Here is an 11597-nt window from a genome sequence, read left to right on the forward strand (position 1 = left end):
AGCTAAGGTACTTCCGCTTTGGCTGCTCAACTGTGGTTGCTTCTCTGTTGACAGATTTCAACCATAGTCTATGATTTCAACCTACTGGAACTCTGGGAATAGGACCTTTCCGAGGCGCCTTTAAATGCATCATAAACTGTTTCTTCCTCTACTGGTGCGGTGCACTGTCAAGGCGCCTCATGATCAGGATCATTTGTGTACAGTTGTCAGCGTTGAAACGCAGTTCCAGTTTAGGTAAGAAGAACTGTGTACAACAAGGGGGCTGAAGGATGATAAAAACATGCCGCAAGAGGTTCAGATGCTCGCCTTCTGCTTTATCACAGTTGTTCTGTCGATTGTCGTCACATTGGTCTGTTTGAACGAGAAAGGTAAAGTGGAGAAAACATTGCGACATTTTATTTCATTGCAATGCCCTGTAAATTAGCTGCCATGTTAGGTAAGCTACACGCCGTTTATTGGTCGAGGAGTTGACATGTGAAAGTCCACGTTGGCTGTTCAATAAAGGTCTCTAGGACCCCGCAGAAACATGGGCGGAGGAGCAGGCGGAGAAAGGTGAAGTTACCCTCAGACTACTGATCAGAGGTCAGTTTTTGAAATTCCACCAATGAAGGTTAAGGTTGTGAAAAGGGCTTGGGACACCGATCCTCAGTCAGTTTATCTCAAAGTACTAAGCTACGCATTTTGCTAAGGACGTAAAATGATAAACATAGACGGCTAGGCTTTAGCTAGCATACAAAGAGTTGGCTGAGAATCTGTAACCTTACAATATATTGTAATGGTTCACAAGTTGAAAACTAATATAACCCTCACAAGTCCTGCTAAGCTACCTAAATGGCCAGTTGTTGTTGTCTGGGATAGCGGCGCCCCGCATCTTTGATGCAGCTAAGCAAATATCCAGACCAGGCGTCCATCATAATCCGCAGTGTCAACATCTCCACTCAACTCCTTGTGGTGCAGGTTATTCCGTAAGCAAGCCCGTTTGGATCCGCTATGCAAGCGAACACAACGCGGGGCTTCTTGTGGTCGGACGTAGAAACGAGGACCTTGTTGAACATCTGGGGGGAGCAGGACATCCAGACGGCGCTGGATGGAAACTTCCGAAACAGCTTCGTGTACCGCGACGTTTCCCGGAGGCTGGGGGTAATGGGGTTTGAAAGGACGCCGGAGCAGTGCAGGGTGCGGATCAAAAGCCTCAAGAGACAGTACTTGTTAGCAAAGGAAGGTAATCTACGGAACAACGGGCAGTATCACAAGATTTGTAAGTTTTATGACACCATGGAGATGATTTTGAGCAACCGGCCCGCTCTTGACCCCCAGGAGTTTATAGACAGCGGGGCGGGAGGAGAAGAGGCCGTGGATCATGATGGCCTGGAGGAGGACGGAGAAGATGCTCAGGATGCATACTCAGAGAGCACAGGGGAGTGTCCTTATCCTGCAGAAACTGAAGTGAAGTTGGAATACCCAACTGTTCCCATCCCCATTCCAGTTAAAGTGACAGTGGGCAATAACAGTAAGTCCTCCCTCCTTGTCCACATTCAGTCAGTGGTTCTTCTACGTTTGATGGATCATTTCTAATACCATGATTATTTGATTGTATATTTTGCTCAAGGATGCATCACATAATGTCTCACCCCTCTCTACTTCAGGCACTTCAGTAAGACCGCATAACAGCAGCCAGTCGGCCAGTAATCTATCAACCAAAACACCGAAACGGCAGAGAAAGCGGCGCGCTAACTTCCCCATGGAGAAACTAATGGAGCAGTTCCTGGAGCAGAGCGCCCAGGCTGAGGACAACTTTTATCGGATGGAGGAGCAGCGCTTGCAGGCAGAAGACCGCCGCAGGGAAGCCGAACACGCCAGGGAGCTGCACATGCTTCAGATGCTCGGACAGATGTTCTCCAGCATCTCCTCCACCAGACCCGGCTCTGCAGCCACTCCCTGTAAAACGGCTCCTCCTGCCCGCGCTTCTGTGTTCTCCAGTGCATCCCCGTCATGTACACAAGGCCAGTCCAGTCATCTCAGACGCCCTTCACCCCAGACAGACTGTTGCACTCAACAAAGTCAACTATTGAACCCAGATCCCCAGGCATTAGGTATTAGTTTCGGTGTCATGTGCAGCCTCAAGGTGAAAATTAAAGGCATATCAGCTGTAATGTGAAGGCTCAGTGATGGAGCTCCAGTACAAAGTTTTTCCTTAGTTAGGTGGTTTGTTAATTTATCCTTATTCACAGTACATCATTATCTCTGTATTTGTTGTTTTTATTGCCAAACTGTTGTCATCCTATGTCTGTGTAAAGTAAAAAAAGGAGAATAGATACTGACTTAAGCTAAGCGAGTATCCCACACTTTAAAACTGACACTTTGTTTATTCCCTCAGTGTTTGAACGCTACTACAGTTTGGGGTCTACATCACACAGAGGCATGGATGATGACATCCTCTCACTAGTAAAAAGCATAGTCCCTCCACTGACATCCAAAAAGCACAAGGGACAAGATGGACGTATTGGGATCATCGGTGGATGCCAAGAGTATGTCACACAACTCATCCTCAATATCAACATAATTCACCAAACAATAGTCTCATTTTTTTATTTTTTTTATTCTATAGCACATTTGCCCTAATTCTTTTTATCTCCACCCTCTAAAGCTATACTGGAGCTCCGTACTTTGCTGCCATCTCAGCATTGAAAGTGGTAGGCAGTAATTCTGATGATGTATCATTAATGTTACCCAATCTGAATGTATCTTCTTTTTTTTAAAGTTAAAGTCTAGTTCTGGTGCAGTGATGGTTCCTTTGTCTTGTCTTTAGGGGGCTGACTTGTCTCATGTGTTCTGCACCAAAGATGCTGCAACTGTAATCAAATCATACAGCCCTGAGCTCATAGTTCATCCTGTTCTGTAAGTACAGATCCACCTGGACCAATTATCATCTGAATATCATTTTGACAGGACATTCTTTCATATGATCTTCTGACAGGTGTTTCTTTTATTTTGTCCACACCAACATTAATGACGGTAGGCTAAATAACAGAGCTGTCTTGTGTAATGCAATTAAGTTTTACAGCACCAGAAACTACATCTTACAAAATGATCATGGAGTCGAAGCAACACCTCTCTAAACCGCAAAACCTCGACATTTTAACCTTCATGAAAGTTGAATTTATTGCATGACTGTTGTATTACACTGCATTAGTTTTAGCTAGATGTACCTAATAAACTGGAAACTGTATATGTGCTTCATAGAAACATGCCAAAACTGTATTAAAGTAGTAAATACCATATGTCACTAACGATAACCCAGACAAGCTCTTCTAGATTTTGACAAATATGCAGATACAGAGGCATGTACACATCCTTCCTTCCCCTGTGTGCACGGTTGTCATGGTCAAATTCATTCATAAAACTTTGTATTAATTAAAACCAGGATGATACACAAGGCATAAAAAGGAAATAGCTTTTGGAAATAAGAACATAACCAGGGTGGGACTTAATCCTAATACATAATTTGTGCATTCAAACACATCGAACATAATGTGTGTGTGTGTGTGTGTGTGTGTGCGTGTGCGTGCGTGCGTGTGTGTGAAGGGACAGTCCTAATGCAGTGGAAGAGATAGAAAAATGGCTCCCAAGACTTCACGGCCTTGTTGTGGGACCAGGTCTAGGGAGAGAAGACGTGTTACTGAAAACAGCCAAGGCAAGTGGAAAATATTCACTCTTGCACTCAAAACAGTCTCTTACAAAACTGAACAAAAAAGTTTTTAACAGTTGTTTGATAAAATACACTGATGGATTTAAGCTGCACAACACAGCTCCTCATGTTTGTGGCTCCCTGTGACTGATATCGGTCACAATTTAAATTTAAATTTTCAAGAAAGCATGGCTTGTAGACTTGTGAGAACTTTCTCTGAAAGAAGCACATTTGCACTACTGCTTAGGTGACACAGAATTGTAGCCCAACTTTGATTAGACTGATGAAACATATATATATATATGTGTATGTATGTAAAGATTTTGTGTAGTGCTGCCTTAAAGCAATATGGTTTGAAGCCATTGCCAAATGAGTTGATTCAAAGCTAATGAAGCCTATCAGCTCCACAGAACTCTCTTTGTGTTTCTCAGTATGGCTATGTTTACAAAATGGTGTAGTCCAGCGACTTTCGCGCACAGCAGCTCGAGTGATGCGTTTTACCTCACTGCTGAGAAAGAACAACAGCAGCGTTCAGTTTTGGAGACGAAGAGGACATACAAATTACAAGATTATTACCTCTTCTGTAGAGTCCATCACGTTTTTTTTTTTTTTTTAATCCTTTGTGTCCCCCTTGATTTAACGGGATAAACGCTACTATGAACTGTGTGGAGGAGGGGTGAGGGTGGTGCACTTGCGACATGTGGATGCGCTGGCAGTGTTGTTGTGATTACTTAGACAGAAACTACGCACTATAGCTTTAAGAGAACATTACAGTGTGCTATTTGGACCAACATTACTTAAGTATAATGTATAATATACATTGTCTCTTGATAACACTTTTTTCTTTCTATTTTAGGAGGTGATAGAGAAATCTAAAGCAAGAGATATCCCTATAGTCATTGATGCAGTAAGTCTCAAGTTCCAGCTGTTGAACAGATGGGATTTCATTTGCAAAAGCTGTACACAATCACCTAGTGTGTGTCGTTTGTTTGTTTGTTTTCAACAGGACGGCTTATGGCTAGTTACACAGCAACCATCTGTTATTCAAGGGTACCATAAAGGCATCCTTACACCTAACTTCATGGAGTTCACTCGACTGTATGAGGCACTGGTGGGTCTTTCTGCGAGTTGATTCAGTCACCAATTGATGGCTTCTGTGTGTTAATGTATGTGTGTGTTTTACGTCTTTTCTGTGTGTTCGCTGTCTCAGCACCATGAACCCATGGACAGCAGTGATCATCAACGCAGCGTCATGCAGCTCAGTGTAGCCATGGGCAACCTCACTGTGGTGCTAAAAGGAGAACAGGATCTCATTACAGACGGCACTAAGGGTTAGTGTCAAGTCCTTATACAGTATAAAAACAATATTTGAAACCTTTTTCACTTGTGTAAATCACTACTCAGATGGGAAATCTGAGAAACTTTAGAGCTCTTTCTTTTGTGGCTGTGATCTTATGTTGTGATTTCTTGTTTTCAGTGATCTCATGCAGTATTGAGGGCAGTGGGAGAAGGTGTGGTGGACAGGGTGATCTTTTATCTGGATCTATGGGAGTTTTGGCACACTGGGCCCATGCTGCCTCTGCAGCTGGAATGGGCAGAAGGTGAAGACAAGATTGTCTACTTGTGCATTTAATTTTAATAGTAGTATATAGCACCTTTTCAAAGGACCATACCAGTGTTTTTTTTTTTTTTTACGTTGAAACACATTACTTACAAAATGCATACACTTTGCTGCATTTTGTGAACTATTTATAAAACATTCTGTAAGTTTTATTTTATTAATTGCAGGGTAAATATAGAGAGAGAGAGCAAAACTGCTCTCTATCCTGATGATTTGCAGCTTTTCTTAGTCTTATGTGTGTACACTGAATATCTTTGGGTTTTGGACAGAAAAAAACAATACATTGAAAATTGGGCTCTGCTGTGGGAAACTTTTTTTTTACTATGTTCTGGCATTTTATAGATAAAACAATCAGACTAATTGATAATGAAAATAATATGTTAGTTGCAGCCCCCATGCATTGTTATTGTCACATGATAATGCAGTTGGGAATCAATCAGCAGTTAAACCCCCAGTGGTATTTTAAATCGTAATATTGTAAATACATGTTAAGTATATGTGTGTCTCTATGTTTCCTAATCCATTATGTTTTTTCCTCCTCCAGTTTGAATCCATCAGTGGTTGCAGCATTCGGTGCCTGTTCTCTTACCAGACAGTGCAACAGTCAAGCATATCAGCGACATGGCAGGTCCACCACCACATCGGACATGATCCAGGAGATTGGCACAGCCTTCAAAAAGCTATTTGAAAGCTGAAAACGGTCAAGTGAAATCGTTGTTTTAAAATCTATACATACATACTCAATGTTGCATACTCAATTTTGCATAGTTAAAAACTGGTGCAAAAGAAATATAAACACTGACTTGTTTTTTGAAGAGTATAAAATGAACCCTAGAAGAAAACAAACAAACGTGTCTTCCATCTCTCAAGTATTATTATGAATGCATTTACAAAACATGCTGAGGTAGCTATATTTTTCACAACCCACCAAAGAAACTAAGATGGAAAGATTAATGTGGCCACTGTAAAACAGAAACTTGATTGAATTTTGAAATAAATAATAAATAACATTTTGTGTCTGTGACTTTTTGACGTTCCTAAAAAGCCTTCATTGTAACGTAAATGTGTTGCCACAGTGGGGCATATTGACTTGGATCATGGAAACCATGGACGCATGTTTGTTAACGTTGCGCTGCACCGTTCTCTTAATACATCCATGCACAAGCGAGATACTGCCAAAGCAAGGGACATTCTGGTGCGTTTGTTGTGTATAACAGATTGGTAATATATATTGTAACGTCAATGATACAAAAGAAGAGCCTGGCATTAATGCTAAAAACCAAGTTAATTCACTTGTATCTGTGGTTGCTATAGCCGCTTCGTAACGTTACTAGCACACAAATATTTGTTCAGGCACTTTAGCTAACAGCTATGCTAGTTTTAGGACCTACGCTGTTACAGTGGTCTACTCTACACGACCGCGTTAGCAACAGCAGCAAGGAGCTGCATCACGGAGCGTTAAACGTTTGCTGCAGGAAAACTACAAATATCCACACAAGTAAGTTCATCTGCTAGCCACCTAGCTACCAACTAGATAGATAAGCCAAGCTTTGTTGAATGTTTGTTTTTGCAGTAATTCTAATGTGAGTCGCTTATTTAGTAACGTTATGCGTTAAAAGCTAACAGAAGCTAATTTGGCTAACAATTACATTGAAGGAAAATTATAGAAATCAGACCACCTAAAGTGTCATAATGATTGCTTATAATGTTTTCTAATGATTATAACTTTAGTGGTTTGTTGTGTTACGTTAGCTTATTGATGTAAGTGTTCTGTGATTGTTTACGTTGTGGTTTATCTTAGCGTTAGTTCCATTACGTTAATCTTTGTTTGACACATCGGTGTAACGTTATCGTTTGCTTAAATTTGCAGCGTTGTCAGTCAGCGATTAAAGCTAGTTAACGTCACTGTTAAAATTATATTTCGTTGTGTGCATTTGCTAGAGTTAACGTAAGCCCATAGACCCCATCTCAAAACTTGCAAAGAGGAGAAAGTTCGTTAAGGTTACTTGACGTAGCAGGGTAACGTTACGTTAACTGGTTAATTATCACCATTAGGCACTGGAACTCAACTGCTGTTGATGGAAATATTCAAGTTCATCAGAGAACTTGTTCGTGGTTGATTTCACATTAATATGTCGGCTTACCACTCAGCCAACGTTTCCTAACCTTAACGTTAGTTCATGCTACTGTTTAGCTTTGTTGTAGGACAAGACTCTGAGGTGCCCTCCTTAAGAACCTCAAGTAACTCACGTTATGTTATCCACCTGAAGTCGCCTTGCACTTATTTAGTGATATTCTTTTTGAACTGGGTTATTTTTCTTCGGCCCCAAACTAGTTAGCCCTCTGTTGGCAGATTCATTGTACACGTAGCAATTTTCAGGATGGCTGACTCCAGATCTGTTGTCCCCTCCCCTTTTCACATTTTGACCATTAGTCTATATTTCCAGACTGATTTCAGGTATGTACTAGAAAACAAGACAAAATGCATAATATACACAATTATCTCAGAGAAGTCTGATCCAACTGGATTAATAGCTGCCAGTAAAACAGCATTTAAACAGCTTTGCAGCAACAACTCATTTTTAATAATGATTTATTGTTAACAGGTGTTGAAGTCTCCTGGAGTGGAGAGGGATCCGCGATGTTGAACCCGACCAATGGCGACCCAAGCCACGTTGTTGTGAATTATGTTGAGGAGTATTTGGACCTGGTGGAGTCACTACCTTTTGACTTGCAGAGAAGTGTGTCCATTATGAAGGAAATTGATGCCAAGTATCAAGGTAAATAAGCTGCACAGTGTGGCCACTGATGTCTCTCTCAAAACTTTCTACATACTAAAGAAGTTACACAAATAAAACATTTACTTAACAGTTACTTTAGTTGGACATGTCAAACATTGTAAACAGAAATGTAAATGTGGCTGTTATTTCTTGGTATATTTCCTTTGTTGAAAGTAAGTACTATGTAATTGGATATGTATCATAGAGAAAGGAAAAAAGGTGCGTGTGTGTGTGTAATATAATCTTTGTGTGCATTACAGATGAGCATACAATTCAACACGTGGAAAGTAAACTTACATTTATATTTGAATAAACCAAGTAAATTAGCAGGTATTTGCCAAGTGTATGAACTGAACACTTAAACTACATTGTAGAAATATACCTATATTGGTATTATGTATAATTAAACACTACATTGTAGCTGCATGTCTACACCCACTAGCTCTTAAACTCTCTCACTAGATTGAGTTTAACAGCAACCACTTTGCTCTCAGCAATTTCATTACCATCAACCAAAGTAGTCAGACTCCCCTCCTGTCTTATCCATGTTTCATGCTTGATCAACATTAAGGATGCACCTTTCACGCTCGTTGACTGCAGACTAAACAGAGATTTGTCTCCAGATGCATGTTGGCTAACCTTTCCAAACTTCACAAAAACTTTGATGTAGAAGTAATAATTTAACCTTTACTCAGTTCATGTTAACGGACATATCTGAACCCAACAACTACACGCTTGCCAGTTTAATAGGTACACCTAGCTAAAACTAATGCAGTCTAAAATGGTAGCCCGTTTGTGCAGTTTGTCATTCTTCACCAAGCACCCTTCATACCACATGATGGTGGTCAATAGAGTGATCTCTTATGACAAGTAATGAGCTGAAGGTTTCCATTTCTATTTTGTGTATCCTTGAGAATATATTGGATTTCAGTATTCTAAAAATGTCTTCTTTGGCAGATGTTCTGAAGGAGCTTGATGATGCTTATGAACGGTATCGCCGGGAATCTGACTCGCTTCAGAGGCGAAAGCTTCAGTTAACCATTCAGAGAGCGCTGATTCGCAGCCAAGAGCTCGGAGATGAGAAGATACAGATTGCCGGTCAAATGGTATGTTAAGAGTGGCCTGCAGCTGCTCCAGTGAAGCTGCTTATTGGCAAACGTCCAGGTCTGAGTGTGTGCAACTGTTTGAGTACTTTCCTGGAACATTTGTGCTCAGGAAATAGAGTAAATAAAAAAAAGATTTTCTAGACCTGCTAAAAGGCCTTTTTTTGTATTAGGTTTTCCATTGGTACACATTTGAATTTCACTTAAATCATTACCAGGAAAAACGTCTTTGAACAGTGGCAGAACTCCAGCAGTAAATGCTGAATCTTCCTATTATAGTTCCACACTAGAGGTTTAACGGTTTACTTAACTTGAATTGAAGAATGTCAACATTCACTTTTATTTTTAAATCCTAGAGAAGTGGTTAAACCGTTATAAAGCTGTTTCTAGTTACGATGCTACACCTCTGGTTGTCAGTAAAATGTTACAACACATAATTGGACATACAAGAAGCTTGCCTCACCTTTTCTTTTCAGTCGGTTAAATTAAGCAAATCAAAAAATGTGAAAAATAAATAAATCCTATTCAAGTTTGTTTCCTGCAGATTGTGTAAATGTATATTCACATACAAAATCATCGAAATGTAATACATTTACCAAATAAATGTCATACTACAGCTTACCACTCTATATATCCTAACTAAACAATTTTTTGGTCTATTCTAGTTTTAACTTTGCAAGTGTTTAGTCATCCACATGTACTCCAAATGACAGCAGGCAGAGCTTTACAGTAAAATATGAACATTCTCTGTTTCAGGTGGAGTTGGTTGAGAACCGAACACGACAAATAGACTGGCATTCTGAACTTCTCCTTTCCTCTCAAGAAGTCCCAGAGAGTCACGTTCCCACAGCAGCATCCATCACAACCACTGCATCATCCACGATGTCATCCTCATCATCATCAGCCACCGTTACTCCGGGCAAAACTGGCCACCACGACAAGAAGCGCGATGAGGTTACCCCAGGCTCAGGTGGTGGAGACAAAGCTGGAGGGAAACGCTCCCGACGTCAGAAAAATGGAGAAAGTCGGGAAAGTTACGGGGGTCTGGATCACACAGAGGAAGCAGGAGTGGGGGCATCCCGGGAAAAGAGGGCCAAAACAAATTCAAAGAAGAAGAAAAGGTCAAAAGGAAAGTCTGAGAGAGAAGTGTCGCCCCCAGACCTGCCCATCGATCCAGATGAGCCGACATACTGCCTGTGTGAGCAGGTATCATACGGCGAGATGATTGGCTGTGATAACGATGAATGTCCTATTGAGTGGTTTCATTTCTCCTGTGTTGGGCTTCACCATAAGCCCAAGGGAAAGTGGTACTGCCCCAAGTGTAGGGGTGAGAATGAGAAGACCATGGACAAGACCTTAGAGAGGGCCAAGAAGGAGAGGGCATACAACAGGTAGCTTGCTCTGTCTGGCCCAATGAACACTATTGTGTAAAAAAAATATAATTTTATTTCTAGTCTTTGTTTCCATTTGCTGTCTACACTGTTTAAAAAAGTAATAAATTGATAGGAAAATAGTTATTTTTGTAACTGCTGCATGGCTGAAAAACAAGATTGCTGCCTTCTGGTTGAGATTATTTGTAAAGAATGGACACAGTACAGTACAACCTGCATGTAACTTACAACCCTTTTGTTTTCATCATGCATGCAACATCACCCAATCCTTTATATATGCTCAATTAATAAATAAAACGTTTCTAAACAAAGATGAGATTTAGGATGTTTTTGACATAAAGGGTGAAGAACATTTTCTATAAAATGGGACTCATCACAGTGAGGATTGTTGTCATAAAGTAGGACGCCATCACCGTCCAAAGTCAACCACATAAAGCACAACTAATATTTTTTAAAATAGACAATTCAATATAAATTTTGCAGAGCTGACGGAGAGGCAACTGATGTGCTACTTTTTTGGACAAACTACACTGACTTTTTTGTGACTTTTGCAACATACTATACTATGACTTTTTATTATTACTTTTTTCAAGATACTGTACTATGACTTTTTTCGACATACTATGACTTTCTTTTTTTACCTTTTCCAACATACTATACTATGACTTCCAACATACTATACTATGACTTTTTTGTGACTTTTTTCAACATACACTGACTTTTTTCATATACTATTTCATGACTTGTTTTTACTTTTTTCAACATGCTATGACTTTTTTTATTTTATTTTTTTTAACTTTTTTTGATGTACTGTACTATGACTTTTTTGGCATACTATATGATTACTTTATGACTTTTTTGAAGATGCTATACTATAACTTTTAAAACTTTTTTTCGAGATACTATGACATTTTTTTAAACTTTTCGACATACTATGACTTTTTTTTTTTTTAACCTTTTTTAGACATACTATACTATGACTTTTTATGACTTATACAATGACTCATCAATCTA

At 39.9% G+C, this 11597-nt stretch overlaps 2 protein-coding genes across 7 annotated transcripts; both read left to right on the forward strand.

Annotated features, from left to right (window-relative positions):
* Positions 1-6317, forward strand: naxd (NAD(P)HX dehydratase). Of its 6 annotated transcripts, none has more exons than XM_078262096.1 (12): positions 1-234; positions 958-1510; positions 1647-2093; positions 2378-2528; positions 2648-2693; positions 2810-2898; positions 3586-3694; positions 4545-4595; positions 4695-4799; positions 4899-5019; positions 5166-5289; positions 5854-6317. In XM_078262096.1, exons 2-12 carry the CDS (start codon positions 991-993, stop codon positions 6002-6004), a joined length of 1914 nt encoding a protein of 637 aa, XP_078118222.1. In that variant the 5' UTR covers positions 1-234; positions 958-990; the 3' UTR covers positions 6005-6317. The 6 variants fall into 6 exon arrangements, with proteins under 6 accessions (XP_078118222.1, XP_078118224.1, XP_078118225.1 ...); XM_078262097.1 differs by lacking the exon at positions 1-234 and adding an exon at positions 278-368; XM_078262098.1 differs by lacking the exons at positions 958-1510; positions 1647-2093 and having other exon boundaries at positions 3-368.
* A 381-nt stretch (positions 6318-6698) lies between these two features.
* Positions 6699-10894, forward strand: ing1 (inhibitor of growth family, member 1). The gene is made up of 4 exons (XM_078262103.1): positions 6699-6807; positions 7916-8089; positions 9047-9195; positions 9949-10894. Exons 2-4 carry the CDS (start codon positions 7951-7953, stop codon positions 10585-10587), a joined length of 927 nt encoding a protein of 308 aa, XP_078118229.1. The 5' UTR covers positions 6699-6807; positions 7916-7950; the 3' UTR covers positions 10588-10894.
* Positions 10895-11597: the final 703 nt, after the last annotated feature.

This window comes from Sander vitreus, chromosome 11, assembly GCF_031162955.1.
Source record: "Sander vitreus isolate 19-12246 chromosome 11, sanVit1, whole genome shotgun sequence".
In the NCBI taxonomy this organism is placed as follows: Eukaryota; Metazoa; Chordata; class Actinopteri; order Perciformes; family Percidae; genus Sander; species Sander vitreus.

Excerpts from the sequence above, each read along its gene's own strand:
- ing1 (XM_078262103.1), top strand. The coding sequence starts at position 7,951 with ATGTTGAACCCGACCAATGGCGACCCAAGCCACGTTGTTGTGAATTAT. Across the intron at positions 8,090-9,046 it reads AATTGATGCCAAGTATCAAG|ATGTTCTGAAGGAGCTTGAT; the intron begins GTAAATAAGCTG and ends CTTCTTTGGCAG. Across the intron at positions 9,196-9,948 it reads TACAGATTGCCGGTCAAATG|GTGGAGTTGGTTGAGAACCG; the intron begins GTATGTTAAGAG and ends TCTCTGTTTCAG.
- naxd (XM_078262096.1), top strand. The coding sequence starts at position 991 with ATGCAAGCGAACACAACGCGGGGCTTCTTGTGGTCGGACGTAGAAACG. Across the intron at positions 4,800-4,898 it reads CTCGACTGTATGAGGCACTG|CACCATGAACCCATGGACAG; the intron begins GTGGGTCTTTCT and ends TCGCTGTCTCAG. Across the intron at positions 5,020-5,165 it reads CATTACAGACGGCACTAAGG|TGATCTCATGCAGTATTGAG; the intron begins GTTAGTGTCAAG and ends TCTTGTTTTCAG.